Here is a 16,050-nt window from a genome sequence, read left to right as displayed (position 1 = left end):
AACAAATCTAAAGTAACCAACAAAACGGGTTCTAGTCGCCATTGGTGACTGTGGAGCAGTAGGTTAGAAGTTAATATTAATCATATGATGTTGAATTAAAATAATGTTTTAATTACGATTAATGATAATACGGTATAAGAGTAGTGCATTTAATGCGTCCCCACTTAAATGCTAATAGTTTGATTCAGTCGTGAATCGTTGTGTGGATACAACTACACGTGCCGTCGTTTCTCGCCAAACTGCCAGACAGTGTTTCCGCTATGTAAAGTGCATCAGGAAAGTAATCGTTAATTAATCGCTCATCGTGCGGTTTTAAATCTGAAAATTCAGTCTAAAAATTATAAATATATATTATGATTTGGTTTCAATCAAGAGAATAAAAAATAAATGCTAGTATTGAAAATTGAGGTAAGTGCGGGAAAAAAGTCGAACAACTGTTCGACGAAAAGGGATCTATATGACGTGCTCAATAACTTTAAAAATGCGCGAAATCGTGCTGCGTCACCGTATTTTCCACACAAGCCGTCAAATGTTTGATTATTACGTCATAGAATGCGTATTACCACCTTTGATTTCTACGTTACGGAGTACGTAATTTGTTTGTTTGTTTCTTTTAAGGGTTAAAAGTAGGGGTTATGGTTGGGTTAAGTATTAGGGCTTGGGGTTTTTCCTAGCAGAAAACAGTGTGAAAACAAGATTATAACGTGCTGTAACGAATGAAATATGTCACTACTGTGACGTAACATATCGGCATCGCTATTGTGACGTAATAAATCGTTAACCTTACGCAAGTCAGGCGAATTACGTGACAAAGCACGTTTTAGCGCATTTTCAAAGTTAATTTTTGACACGAACGCTCGAGGACTGCTCACCAGCGACAGTATTACATTCTGTTAAAGAGATTGTTTTTAATGTTTTTGCTGTCTGTTTCCTATAAGACTAATATCTGGATTGATTTCGGTGTTGCAGAAATCTGGCCCCCTAGTTTATAACAACGAAAAAGGCGACAAAACTTACATTTTCACATTAAATAAAATAAACTGTACAAAAACATGTATGTATGATTCGTTCAAAACCAGATTTAAAGATTTCGGATAAAAATTACGACACCGAATTCCGATTTGTATTTTTAAAAGTGTTGCATTTGTTACAATAGCAAGGTTCAGTAATGTTATTTAAAATGATCTTAATTTTGTTTCCAATGTGCAAAAATAATCAATTTTGTAAACTTTAAAGTTAAACTTTATTTCTGATTTGGTATAATGAATCTTCAAAAACTGTATAAAAAGTTGTAAAACATTAAATTAATTATGTTTTAATTTTCGATTGAACATACGTACATAATGTGCTGACTCAGCACTTTTTTCTTATTAGTTAATTTGTAGCACTTTTTTACATTAAAATATTTATTATGTCACGCTAGTACCCACTGTAACATTTTTTAAAAAGAGTCAGTTTTTAAATTTATACATTTTAAATTTTTTTTATATATTCTTGAAGAAGTAGCATTTGTTATATAAAATCAAAAATACAATTTAAACTTTCTTTAGTATTTTAGAAATTAGAAATGATCAAAGTTGAGTCAACTTTGTACTTTTTTTCACGCGATTTTTTTTAGATTTTTTTAGCGGGTTTTTTTATGCGATTTTTTTAGAAGCCGTATTGTTTTAAGAAACTTTAATGGTGCCTTTAGTTTGCATTTGAGCATATCTATCCATATACAAATTTTGATTTTTCGTTGGTATGCCCCTTTAAGTTGATAATTGTGAAAAGTATTTTATAAGTGACGTAGTAGTGTGTTATATCAGTGGCGCAACCAGCGCGTTCAAAAGGGGGCTGTTATATTTACAACGTTTATCTACGACGCGATAAAACACTCCCTTTATTGGTTGTGCACACTAATATATATCCTATTTTACGCGGTAAATTAGAACTAACACTACATTATTAAAAAGACGTATCTAAATTAGTATAAACTGATGAAACATTGGTGCAAGTTTTACGCATGTGCATCATGGATAATGTAACGATTATTTACATCAGAATAAACCTTTGAAAAACCATTACAATTGTTACGTCACAAAGGAGATTATTGGTAAACAATCGTGTTTTATTTGCTCCCATATGATCTGTAGTTTTTGTATAATTTCTGTTTCTGATGATTAGTTTAAAACAGTGGTTCCGAAAGTATGGTATGCGAACTGATGAAACATTGGTGCAAGTTTTACGCATGTGCATCATGGATAATGTAACGATTATTTACATCAGAATAAACCTTTGAAAAACCATTACAATTGTTACGTCACAAAGGAGATTATTGGTAAACAATCGTGTTTTATTTGCTCCCATATGATCTGTAGTTTTTGTATAATTTCTGTTTCTGATGATTAGTTTAAAACAGTGGTTCCGAAAGTATGGTATGCGAAGGCCTCCCAGGTGGTACGCGAGCACCTTATTAAGTTCAAACCAAACAATTGCAAATGATCTTTTAGTGATTGTCGTAAGCATTATTTTAATCCACATAAATTACGTACAGCGTGACATTTCATGCTATATTTCCTACACCGGTGTTACTAACTTTTTAAACTTAGGCGTTGCTTTATGCGTGTACAAAGTATTTTTGAAGGCCTATCTTTACTTATGCGCATTCGAGAAAAGGCAAATATCCAACCTGTTTTTAAGCACAGGCTAAATAATCAAGGGGACAATTGCTATTATGACGCAGATAATCAACGTGTGAATTGCTATTATGTCGTAATCACTTACCAGGTCAAACAATCGTTATTATGATGCAATGGATCCACGTGTGAATCATGGGCGTCGCGAAGGGGGGGCCTGAGGGGCCATGCCCCCCCCCCCAAATTTTGAGTTTTGCAGTAATGTTATTGGTGAAAAAATGAAATAAAGTGTTACACGTGCTAAACAGTGATGTTCAAATGGGGGATCTCGATCCGGTTCCGGATCTTTTTTCAAATTAAAAGAAGAAAAAAGAAAACATTTAAGCCTGTTTTTAAATTTCTTACACATGCTAAATGATGAGGTGCCAATCCCTATTATGACGCAAATAATCGCTGTGTAAAATTCTATTATGTCGTAATTAGTTGCCAGGTCAAACAATCGCTATTATGATGGATGAACTCACATGTGAATCCATACTATTTCGTAATAAACAGTCTACCTGGTAGCCAAGAAAAACAAATCTCAAATTTTGTGACAAAAATGGCTGGTGGTAGGCAACCAATGGAGTTTTAAATGTAGTTGTAGATCGTTGTGTTTTTATGCAGCGTAATTGTGAAAAATTAATGCCATTCACAGTACGCCTTCCCGTGTTTTGTGTTGTAATTAGGAGGTGTTTCAAACTCAAAATACAACCGTAAAACATTTGGCCCTCACCAAAATTTTAGGCTGGCTACGCCCATGGTGTGAATCCCTACTGTTTCGTAATAATTAGGCTGCTTGGGGTAAACATCGTAAATATACAGCAGTGCTACTTATGGAACCTATTTATGTTGTTTATTCCACCATGTTTAATTGGCAAATTACAATTATTTTACAAGCAACTTTGAGAAAGGCAGTGCCAAGTTTGTGTTACAAATACCCGCGGAAAAAATAGGTGTGCCCGCGGTACGGTTTCTAATTTCACTATTTAAAATGAGTTGCTCACGAGGCTTTAGTAGTTTAGTGTGTAGGTGGTACGAGACGCTGCATGAACCAAAAATATGTATACACGAGTAAATAAAGTTTGGTAACCACTGGTTTAAATGCAGATAAACCGCGATTATGTGAATTTTAATTGGTGCAAATATAAGAGCAAGTAGCGACGCTATCAGTAAATTGGAGCCGACAGAAATCGTAGTATGATTTTACAAAGTATCGTCCCGGCCGAGCTTGGACAGAGGCCAAAAAACATTGTTCGTTGTCACCGCAAGAGAACCAGAGTTTCATTACGTCTCTTGTCACGAGAATAAATTCACAACGATTGCTTCGTTTGTTAGGTGTGGAATGTATGCTACCGCATGCGTCTTCCTTTATTTCCCAGACCGGCGCAGAGCGTATAAATATGATGCTCATACGTGATGTTTCGATGTCGTGGTTGGTTGGGCAGTGGGCACATTCCTCCTGATTGTTTTATTATGAAACGTCATAATTAATAGTTACGTTGCAATAGACCAAGTGACGTAACGATTGAACGAAAAATTGTTCCAATTCCAAGCGAACGAATCTAATATTGAATGTAACGCGTGTGTGTGCGTCTTAGTACTTTCTGGCTGCGTGCGTGTCTTCGGAAAAGGGGGCTGTCATGACAGCAAAACAGCCCCCCTGGTTGCGCCCATGGATTATATCCAGCAATTTCAGCTTTTTTTCCATTTTCTATAGATTTTTTGAGTCCTTGAAACTATGTTCTTGCAAAAACCCAAAGTTAATTTTTATTCCGCGAATTAAGTTGAAAACTGCTTTTGCTGTTTGCTGTCTCGCGAACCAGCCACATTTTAGACTCAATATGGTTGACATTTGAAAGTAAAACATAAACATAATATTCAATAATTTATTCACCGTATAGCTAGTTTCAATCAGAGTCCGTATATACGGTATATAAACATGTAACATGACATGTTTATATACGGACTCTGGTTTCAATGACTATATTTATATCCACAACACAACCACACAAAAATAGCTTGTCACCACATGGTTTATTGAGATATCTCTTTTTGTACTTACAGGTAATCAGTTTCTTTTTGCATGCCGTATTTTTGATTGACGGTTGTGTCAGTGCTTCAGCAGTTTTTCAATAAAATAAATCAACATGGCCGGATATTTGGCAAAGGCATCTACTAATTTGTTGAGGAAAAACATTTCCACTTGTACTGCATTGCTTCGGTTCTCTTCATCAGGTACATAAGATAGCACATTGTTTATATGCTGTGTAAAAGTTAACCGTGCTAAATTACTGTAATTATTGTCGGTATCAATCGTATCACTGTCTATAACCATTGTCCTGTTGGCCTGTAAAACAAAGTTTGGTGAATACTTAAACCCTTAGGCATAATCCGTTGTGTACTTGAGAGTAAAATACGCAATAGATTATGCGTCAAGGTCGTAGAGTGTGAGGTAACTGCATTAACAGAATAGGCTAGACGCTAGAGAGTAAGCAGGGAAAAAATATGTCCCTGTAAACAAATTTATTCGAATTTACTAGTCTCTAAAATTATGCTTAAGCGTGTAGGTTTTAGTACCTACATGTTCTCAAAATGTTTCTTAGATCTCACTGATACCCGCTTTATAATTTTAAAAAGTCCAGTGTGGCTGTGGGTATTGAAAATTAAGGTTATCATTTAAATTTCTCTTTGTTTTTTTGTTCCTTTGTTAGAGACAATTGTGGGCTCCAATTTTTGCAAAAGAAACACATTTATTCGTTGGTAGGGACTAGTGATGCGTATCTAAAACCTGGGGGTTCAATAACCTACTAACCCAGACTTTTAAAAAATGTACAACCCTCGGGTATCATTAAGACCTAAGGAACATTTTCAGACAAAAGTATTGTGTTTGATATTAAACAGATACCAAACAATATGAGAACATCATTGTGGAGAAGAGGGCAGAGAATGGATGTGTTGGGTTAATTCAGTTGAATCGACCAAAAGCTCTTAACTCATTGTGTGATGCACTTATGCGTGAAGTAAACGAAGCATTAGATACATTTGAACAAGATGAAAGTGTGGGGTGCGTAGTTCTAACTGGAAATGAAAGAGCTTTTGCAGGTATAACTGCGGGATGAATACAGCTTATTGTTTGTTAAAAAAAAATAATTATTTTGACAGCTGGTGCAGACATTAAGGAGATGCAGAACAACACATTTGTTGGATGTCTTAAGGGAAACTTTCTTGGACACTGGTCTGAAATCGCACAAAAGAAAAAACCGATCATTGCAGCTGTGAATGGATTTGCTGTATGGCAGTTTTTTTACTTCATATACAACAGTTTAACATAATATGGTAATTTTTCAGCTTGGTGGAGGTTGTGAGTTGGCAATGATGTGTGATATTATTTATGCCGGGGATAATGCACAATTTGGTCAACCAGAAATTTTACTAGGAACCATACCAGGTTATATTTTCTTTTAATTATGTTAATAAAAAACAATAAATCTAATTAAATATTTAAGGTGCTGGTGGTACTCAACGATTACCAAAGTTTGTTGGCAAATCACTGGCAATGGAAATGGTGTTGACTGGAAATAGGTTTGATGCCCAAACTGCACTCACAGCTGGTAAGCTGCCATTTGCCATTAAATAATGAAACTGTTTCTCAATAAATAAGGAAATTGTTAAGTTACTGGTTAAACTGCAGTTATGGAAAATGTTTTAACAATCTGTGTGTTTTACCGAACTCCCTTTTGCAACTAGAAGTTTTTTTTTTTTTCAATTTTGTTGGTTTATATATACAAAAGAGACAGTTTTTAGCAAGCTTTGGCACCAACCAAGTAACCAAGAAGGCAAGAAACAACTCTGTAATATACCCAAGCTATTGAATGAATGAATGAATGAATGAATGAATGTAACTTACTTTATCCTCGTGTGGCCGGAAAACGACAGTCGTTATCACACAGGTTTAACACCTCGTGCCAGTTTACGAGTTACCATGTATGTTACTTTGTAGGTGATTATTTTTTATTTATTTTTTATGTATGGCTGATAATTTGGACAATCCATTAGTGACCGCTGGGTTGGAGCAATTGGAGCAATTGTCGTTAAGTGTCGCATACGCCCACAATGGTAGCAGCGACGAGCCTTGAAAATGGTTACAGGCAGGCCCGCTAACCACTACGCCACGGCGCAGGACTATTTATTAATACAAGTTCTGTGATGACATCAAAATACAGTGTTTTAGCATTTTCACAAGGAACAAATTTACAATTGTTGTTTTATTTTAAACAACCACTTGTTTCGCTAAAGAGCAGTATGTAAAAAGAAAATTTGTCTAAATATATCTTGTCCCTAAATTGATACAGGTGAATGTACAAAGTATTTATGAAACGATGAATAAAGCAATGTTGGGGTTAATTTAATTGCTGTAATTTTAGGTTTGGTGAGCAAAGTTGTAAGCAAGGAACTTCTTGTTGATGAAGCAATAAAGACTGCAGAAAAAATTTCAAAAAATTCACAATTGGTTGTTGCACTTGCAAAGGAAGCTGTTAATATTGGTAACATTATCCTATAACTTTAATAAATATAGTTATTATTCATGATTATATTATTGCAGCTTATGAGACAACGTTAGCCGAAGGTCTACACTTTGAAAAGAAAATATTCCATGCAACGTTTGCAACGGTGTGTTGGTTTGAACTTCTGTTGCCTTAGTTTTATATTTAAATATATAACTTTTTTACAGGAGGATAGAAAAGAAGGCATGACTGCCTTTGTGGAGAAAAGAAAGGCAAATTTTACAAATAATTAGAATATATCAATGTTAAAGAGTGTTTTGTAATTATTGTACTGTTTCGCTGTTAAAAATGGATATGCAACTTGTTAAAGTACAAACCACTTTAATCATGACCCTGTGTTTTTAAAAAAAAAAGATTCAATTTACTTTTCTGTTTTGTTTAACAATTATTTTCCTGTTTGTTTAAAAGCGCTAGTTCTACAATGTACCTTTAACATTATTTAATGACTGATTTAATAATCATAACTTCGTTCAATCAATGTTTATAACACTTGCGTTTTAAGTACATCGGGGGACTTGTTATGCCTTTTTTGCATGGTCACTTTTATGCGCGTAAGTACTCGCATATTTACTCGCAAAAACAAAGTTAACACGCATAACGTCATAAGCGTGTTATTAGTCCCAGGAGCAAGCACAAGAAAGGCTATACATGAAACCCGACAACGTGCCAGACTGCGGGCGAAGCGGCAAGTCCGTTAAGCTAGGAAACAGCCAAGCGTCAAGCCTGCGAAGAGAAAGGCGAAGCAGAACTAGCTTTCACAAAAATGCAAAAAGAATTAGAACTTGCCCGTCGCCGCAAGTCGCAAATTTAAGAGAAACCCCCCGCCAGAACTCCGCCACTCCCCGTTAAACATGAAAAATGTTTACTTGTCGCTCCCAACGAGGATCGGTACACTGACCGCTATACACGTTTCCTCCCACACGAAGATACCCGCCAACCCGATCGGGTCCTTATTCTTGTATATATACCGCTTTCCGTGAAACCGAATTCATCCCGACTAACCACGCACCCGAAAGACGAAACAGAGTAGGCCTAACTAATGTTGGTAAACGATTCCTGCGCCGCCTTGCTGTAATAGACAAGTTTGACGGTAACCCAATGAACTACGGGACCTTCCGGAGACAGTTTGAAACTCATATCAATAAAAAGACCGAACGCAACGACCTCAAACTCGTCTACTTATACTACAGTACTACAGCACTGTGAACACCACGTATACGAGCTAGATTACGTCACCTCACCTCGAAACCGCCCGATGTTGGATATCGTAGCGCATGAGGACTGCTGTACGAAGAATATGGTCAACCACAAGCATGAGCCCGCTACTGCGAAGAACGTCTAAAAAACGCTTCTATAGCAAATGAGCACGACCCCGTCGGTTTAAAGAATCTATCGGTACTGATGGACTGTTGCTGTACGTCGCTTCAAGACCTGAAACATTCATCAAGCGTAGATTGATGGAGATCATGCCAAATGTAATAGCCAAGCTACCACTGACGTTACGAGAATAATGGGTAAAGCGGTCGTTCGAAGTTGAGCGTCTGCGGAAAAGCGAAGTTTACAGATTGAACGAAGGGCAAAGTCGTCCGCCTACAATTCGGTCGTGGAAGAGCCAGCGAAACCCAATAATAAATATAACGTATTTTGACCGCTAGATGGCGGTGACTGGATCGAGCTCCATGACGTGATCGCTATCAATAAAATCTCGTGACTCAAATCCTGTTTTCAGCCCGAAGACAAAAAGAATTACCAACTGAACGCCAACACTTTCCGAAGATAAAGCATGGATCAGTCCAACCGTTGATCGGTGCCAGGGCCCCACACGCCTTTCGTGTAGAGACGACCCGATACGAGCATGGCCGATGTCCCGACGCCATCAAGACGCCACTAGGACGGTCCCTCCTACGCCCTTTGTCCGACGCACCCGCAACCGACTACGTGAGTTCCAGTTTTATATTTGCTATTATTCATGGCGCGAGACTACAGGACGCCCACGCCATGTTCCTGAGTGATGAGAGCGATCTAAGACCGTTTACCCCCAATCTCGACAGCGACGACGATGAACTGCAGCCCCCGGCTTCTGCAGAAGATAGACGATCGTACCGAATGAATAAGCAATACGTTCGAAGCTTGCCATTACGAGCTACCCCCCACGTGGCGACACGACTATCAAATTCTACCCGGCAACACAATGATCGCAATTCGACGTTTAGCTGGCCTAAAGAAAAGGTTAGTCCGTAACCCCAACATGAAAGTAAGTACGACCAACATATGCTGTCGGTGGTTACGAAGGGCTATGCAGAATGCACGAACTGAAAACCAACCGCCGTGTATGGTTCCTGCCGCACCACCCTGTCATAAACCCCATAAGCCGGATAAGCTGCGCGTCGTGTTCGACTACGCTCCGCAACATCACGGAATCTAAATTAACCAGGTACTTATGTAAGGACCCGACCTCGTTAACAGCCTCGTGGAAGTTCTTGCCAGATTTCAACGAGAACCCGTTACCCTGGTAGCCGTTATTGAAGAAATGTTCCACAAGATGCGTGTCGACATTAATTGGTTAATTGGGACGTGCACGCCGATGAATTTTGATTTAATCGTCACCGAGATCAAACGATTGAGCAGAGGCCCTGCATACCCACCCGAGCTGTATACACCTGGAGCTAGCCTAAGACATATCAGCCGACTCCCCACTCAACGCATTGTGACGATTTATTGGCCGAAGAGGAGCCCCTGCTTACATCTGCTCCGATAATGGGACCAACCTAGTTGGAGCCGAACGGGTGTTCCGTGATTCCATTCAGGGCTGGAACCACAACAAAATTTATAAGTTTCTTTGACAGAAGGAAGTTCAATAGAGCTTTAATCCTCCACCTGTTAAGACCGAACCCAATCCCCGATCTCCCTCCGACAAAACGGATTATTTTGTCGGGCGGCGATGGCGTTATCTCCAGTACTTGTCCCACCGCTGCTAGACCCACTGGTTTAGAGGATGCCTCCGTACGATTATTGCCCGCCGAAAGTGGCACAAACTAAATAAGATTTTTAAGATTGACGATATCGTCCTTCTTGTGGGTGACTCGATGCCCCGCTCCCAGTGGTCAATTGGGAGGATTACTGCCATGTTTCCTGATGCGCACCGTCTTGTACGTAATGTAACCGTGACATCACGTGCCTCCGATTTGAGACGACCGAGGCAAGACACCTAACGGCAATTGCTTCAACCCAGTGGTCACTAATGGGTTGTCCAAATTATCAGCCACACGTAAAAAATAAAGAAAGCACAAAAAAGTATTCACCCGTATAGTAATATACTTAGTAACTCGTAAGCTGGCACGAGGTGTGTGAACACCCTTGTTATAACGACTGTCGTTTTCAGGTCACGCGATGATAAAGTAAGTTACACTCGTTCGTTCATGCTTACTACTAAGCACTGTACAAATGGAATATTGAACTACGTATTATTTAATGGCCATTATTGGTTGTGTTTATAACAGTAAGCATTAATTCCCTACGAATTCTGAAATAAAGCCAATTTAACAGAACGATATACCAATGTTTACTTTCAATTGTAGCAGCACTATAGCAGAGCAGCAGGCAACTAAAATTTGTGGTTACCTACATCTCATAATTGTTTTGATAAACATAGATGTAGCTTAGTAAAGTTTTAAAAATAGAGAATTACTCATCACCTATGTATTACTAAACTGACACCTATGCCAGCTTTTATGAATGTAGATGAGACGGATATGATGCATCGAACTGTATTTCACACAATTTTTCTTTATTTTGTTACGGTTTCCAAATTATTGATGTATGTATGCATTTATGTAATAAATGTACAATAGGCTAATATACATGAACATTTTATGTATTCTTTATCAAACTTGGGTTTCTAAAGAAAAATGTACGGGTATCCACATTGTAACATGTTAGCTAGAAGTCGGTTTGTAAAACACGTAAAATCATGCGTTGTAGTAAAAGTTGTAAGTATTGCGATCTATAAAGAAAACACAGCAAATTATTCTTCCATAGAAAACACAAAATAATTGTATTCTATACAAAGAGACCGAACGTTTTTTTTTAATTTTACAAATAGACTCCCGACTCAATTGAATATAACGAAATCAAGTTGACATAATCTATTTGGTGAAGTCACTGGAGAATCCAGATTCAGAAAACACCTACTGTTTATTTTTACGACACCCAATTGAAAAATCTTCTAGAGCCAATAGAATGTTACGTAAAAAAAGAAAACGGAGGGAAAGCTTGGACCTAAAAACGAATTTAAAGATTGGAAAATCTAAAACACATTGGTAATTTGTTTTTCTCTTTTAAAAAGAGTCAAAAACAAGATCTAGAAGCGGGTAATCTGTGACGTTTTAGTCATTTGACAGAAGTAACTTTAATATTATTTTGCAAAAAAATGTATTAAAAAATAAATAAAAACTATTTTACACCTTCTCACAAAAGGAAAACTCAAACTAAACTTAAAAAGTTCGTTTAAACCCAATGAGTTGTTTTATATATTTTTAGTTTTGACTGGTTATAAGCTATTTTACGTTTGCAACAAAATATAATTGTCTAAACACAATGGAAAGTCAAGGTGTTTACTTGTGTTTGAATACACAATAGCAGCAGTGAGACCATTCGGAGTTTCTCTGATATCATCTATCTTAATGTTCAAATTATACGTGCACATCCATTAAAGATTTGCCCTCTTGTTTTTGTTGGACACGTAAGTGGTCATATAGATCCTTTTCGTCGAACAGTTGTTCTTGTTGTTATTGTTTTATTGGGCCTTTGTTTTAGGCATTTATATCAGCTCCTATAGTTCTGGGATTTATTCTATAAACTCTTGGTTGAAATTAAATCATAATATATATTTAGGATTTTTAGACTAAATTTTCAGATTTAAACAGCATATTTAGCGTGTGGCTGCCCATCACGTGTGTGTGCGCCGAAGTGTCGTTATCTTCCGCATAAACAGCGCGTCTCTTGTTCCTTTGCTCCCTTAGTTAACCGCTCGCAATAAAGCATTATGCAACCGCCACAATGTGAATAATGTTATAACTTCTAACATTACCTATAATTACTGCGTGGTTGCGGTTTGTCTAAATTCACGAAAACAAACATCCATAAGCGATGACAAGGTTAACGAGTGTAAGTTTACAAGTCAAAACATTGTACAGAAGTTGTACCAAGCGTATTTACACATTCTTTATCAATTACTCAATCCTCATGCATCATAAGTTTCGTGAGTTATAATAAATGTATAAATGCATTTTACCTACTGCTCCACAGTCACCAATGGCGACTGAAACCCAATTCGTTGGTTACTTCTGTTTTGTTTTTGACCGAACTCAGTCGACCGTTGTAATAAAAGGCGGGTAATTAATATTAATAAGTAGTTTAATACGTGCTTACTCATTAGATCCTTAATCTCTTGTTTTACAGTACTGTTTAAAAAGTACTGTCCTATCACTCAGAGGTTTGCTCTCTTGTTGTACAAATGTGTGCTCTTGAAACCGTTTATTGTAAACTTGGCTGGAATTTCTTTCATAGCTTTTGTTTTCTTATCATGGTCCAATCTTTTGATCAATCTTCTTTAAAGGTTCTTCGACCGCTGGAGTAAAAAAAATTGGCCGTGGCGCAATGTATGGGATTTCCCATTAGAAAAAAAATCACTCAACTTTGATTGTTTCTAGTTTCTAAAATACTTAAGAAAATTTAAATTTTATTTCCGATTCGGTATAATGAATGCTTCTTCTTCAAAACTACATAAAAACAATTGTTAAACATAGACTTTATTATGTTTTAATTTTCGATTGAACCTAATGTCGAGTGTGGATATCTCATATGTAGTGAGGTTAGTTAGATTTGTTTCACATCAATGGTGTCGCTAACTTTGATAATGGCGTGATGACCTGCACATTATTATTAGAACAAAATCATGTTTTTTTGCAGTAAAATACAAATTCAAAATCCTTGTGACGGAAAAAATTAATTTACTACTCGAATATATGATAAATTGGGTGGTTTTTGGTAGAGTATGTTTTTATTCAGGAATGACCTTGTTCGCCTTCTAGACCTATATCACTAGAGCTCGAATTAGTAGCTGAATGTTCATTGCATTTTTCTCTTTTTTTAAAACTATACGATATATATATTTACGATTTTTAAATACTCAACCAACACATGTTATAACTTCATATAGTAGGGTAGGGGGAGATGGGATACTTTGTCAGACGAGACTTCTGTTTAATTTTTTACGGATCCTCATTTAATGATAATCAGGAAAATGATGTTACAGAAAATATTCAACAGTATTATAACGACTTTGTAAAACACGCGTCAAAGCCGATTACTGTTTTTAAATATAGTAGGGTGGGAAAAGATGGGATTCTTTTAGCACTGAATATCCCAATATCCTGATCGTTTTTTTAAACAATTAACAACGGTCCATGGGAGTCGTGAGGATACGTTTTTAATATTCTTTGACTGTTCTACGTTTACTGCCATATTAGAATAAAAAGGTGTTCCATCCTCCCCCACCCTACTATATTAAAAAACTACGTAAAATACCCGCTAAATCATAGTAAACACGATGAATTTTGTAGCTTGCTAGTGTGAACAATTTAAAACTAGTTTTATAGATTTTTGAAAAAAATAGAATAGAAACATGAGGAAAATAGGCAGGCATCGACATGACTGTATCACTACGACTCATACCGATGTTAAGTATATAAAACACGATCAGGATGTTTGAATATCATGTGCTAAAGGTGTCCCATCTTCCCCCACCCTACTGTATATAAAGTTTACATGGCAAAGAAACTAGCACAGTGGGTTAAATTCGGTAGGTTAACTACAAGTTGCAGAACACTGTTAATGTAAATAGATTTAAGTTTGGTGTCTCATCTTTGCCCACGTTGTAGTTTTATATGTTTTTATTGCTAATCTTTGGAAGGTTTGTTTAAATTCAATAATTTATACCTCAGGCTAATTGAAATATAATTCACTGCTATAATGACAACATAATATATGAAAAATATGTTCGAAATTCAGTCATTTGTACTAGGATAGCATTTGTGATAAGTGGCTTGTGCGAAAGACAATGTAGCAATACCCAACTTGTAGCAATATTGTAAACTTTATTAATAGTTATTATCAATTTTATGTTATTATAAGTTCGTGATCGTATACATTTGTTGGATACAGTATTTATCACATGATGATGTTCGAACAATACCCATTACCGTTCAAACAAAGCCAAATGTCATTAAATAATATGATGTAGGTAAAATGTTAGAAACTATAACAGTAGGGCAAATAAAAAATATTTAAACTTGATTTTCAAAGCGTATAGTATTATTTCGTGTTATTTACGTGTATTCCTAATAATAAATACACATGTTAATCAAAATTAACAATGATTTTAAAACGTCCCGTCTTATCCTGTGTGTTTTCGAATTTGTAAAATTTCCACTGTTGTGCGAATCGCTAAATATCGGGCAGGTGCTCATGTAGTTGGTGCTCGTTATTGAGTTAGAGCGAATTATACACCAGAACAAAATCACGTGACACCACTGTGACGTCATGTGATAAAAGAAGTCATTTGATATCATTGTGCATAAAATCACCTATTTAAAGGGGCATACCAACCAAACATTAAAATTTGTGTATTGATAGATATGCCTCAATGTGACCTAAAGCTACAATCAACGTTTTAAAATACAAAAAAAGCTTCTAAAAAAATGAGTTTCAAAACCGCAAATTCGACTGTTGAAGCAAAATCAGCATAATCTGGTATGTACCTAGGTTCAATCGAAAAATTAAAACCTAATAAAGTCTACGTTTTACATTTTTTTTATATTTTCTTGAAGAAAAAGCATTCATTATATCAAATTAGAAATAAAATTTGATTTTTTAGTATTTTAGAAACTAGAAACAATTTAAATTGAGTAAAATTTTTCTTATGGAAAATTTTTCTTATGGAAAATTTTACTCCATCGTTTTGGCAAACTTTGATGGTACCTTTAGGATACATTTGAGAATATCTTTCCGTATACAAATTTTCATTTTACGTTGGTATGCTACTTTAATGATTTAATGTCTGTTTATTTAAAAGCGTTTGTTTAAAAGTTCTGGTGGGGGTGGGACGGGGAAGACGGGAGACCTCAACCTTCAAAGAATTATAAAATCGTATCTTCACAACTCCCGTAGACCGTTGTTAATTGTTTAAAGCACAATCAGCATATTGAATGTTATGTGCTAAAGGTGTCTTCCCCTCCTTATGCTATGTATATATTGCAATTTGATTTGAGCAAAGAGATTAAAGACTAAATGCTAGAATTATGAAAGTTATTTGGAAAAAGTCGCCTAAATATTTCTTAGGCTACTTCGCACTTGTCGTTTCATTTACGTAACTCTTTCGGCTAAGCTAAGCGAACATAGGTAGTTTGTTTCCGAGAGAGTACAGATATCGATTTCAGTATTTGACGAGTTTTTTTTCAGAAGCGTTGCCAAACACCTGTTTCACGCGCGAATACAAAGCCCAAATTATAGAACAAAAGGATGCTATCACTCCAAGGTGTGAATTGCCCAGCTTGAATTACAGGTCAAATTTCGATCAAAGAATTGTAATTGCGTGTTTCATTTACGGGTCACGCTTTCATTCGGCCTACTGAAATGATAATAATCGCTACAGAATATCGAAACTATGCCCCGATCTTCCCAATCTCCATTCTCCCGAATTCCAAGTATCATCTTGTTTGTTATCGGTGTGTATTGATAACGTTATTCCATCACTGTTGCGTAAC

The 16,050-nt window shown here is 36.4% G+C and overlaps 1 protein-coding gene across 1 annotated transcript; it reads left to right on the top strand.

Moving 5' to 3' along the window:
- Positions 1 to 489: 489 nt before the first annotated feature.
- On the top strand, positions 490 to 7,556 carry LOC149738359 (enoyl-CoA hydratase, mitochondrial-like). The gene is made up of 9 exons (XM_089875638.1): positions 490 to 587; positions 4,725 to 4,895; positions 5,562 to 5,762; positions 5,823 to 5,950; positions 6,009 to 6,108; positions 6,167 to 6,271; positions 7,085 to 7,204; positions 7,264 to 7,331; positions 7,393 to 7,556. The coding sequence occupies exons 2-9, from the start codon at positions 4,808 to 4,810 to the stop codon at positions 7,456 to 7,458; spliced, it is 876 nt and encodes a 291-aa protein (XP_089731764.1). The 5' UTR covers positions 490 to 587; positions 4,725 to 4,807; the 3' UTR covers positions 7,459 to 7,556.
- The last annotated feature ends 8,494 nt before the right edge of the window (positions 7,557 to 16,050 follow it).

Source organism: Ciona robusta, chromosome 3, assembly GCF_009617815.1.
Source record: "Ciona robusta chromosome 3, ASM961781v2".
NCBI classification, from domain to species: domain Eukaryota; kingdom Metazoa; phylum Chordata; class Ascidiacea; order Phlebobranchia; family Cionidae; genus Ciona; species Ciona robusta.
This window is presented reverse-complemented; position numbering and strand designations above follow the sequence as displayed.

What these genes read in the sequence shown, in the direction of transcription:
- LOC149738359 (XM_089875638.1), top strand. Translation starts at nt 4,808, where the DNA reads ATGGCCGGATATTTGGCAAAGGCATCTACTAATTTGTTGAGGAAAAAC. An exon ending in GCTTCGGTTCTCTTCATCAG is followed by an intron (nt 4,896 to 5,561) that starts GTACATAAGATA and finishes GATATTAAACAG; the next exon opens with ATACCAAACAATATGAGAAC. An exon ending in CAGCTGTGAATGGATTTGCT is followed by an intron (nt 5,951 to 6,008) that starts GTATGGCAGTTT and finishes GTAATTTTTCAG; the next exon opens with CTTGGTGGAGGTTGTGAGTT.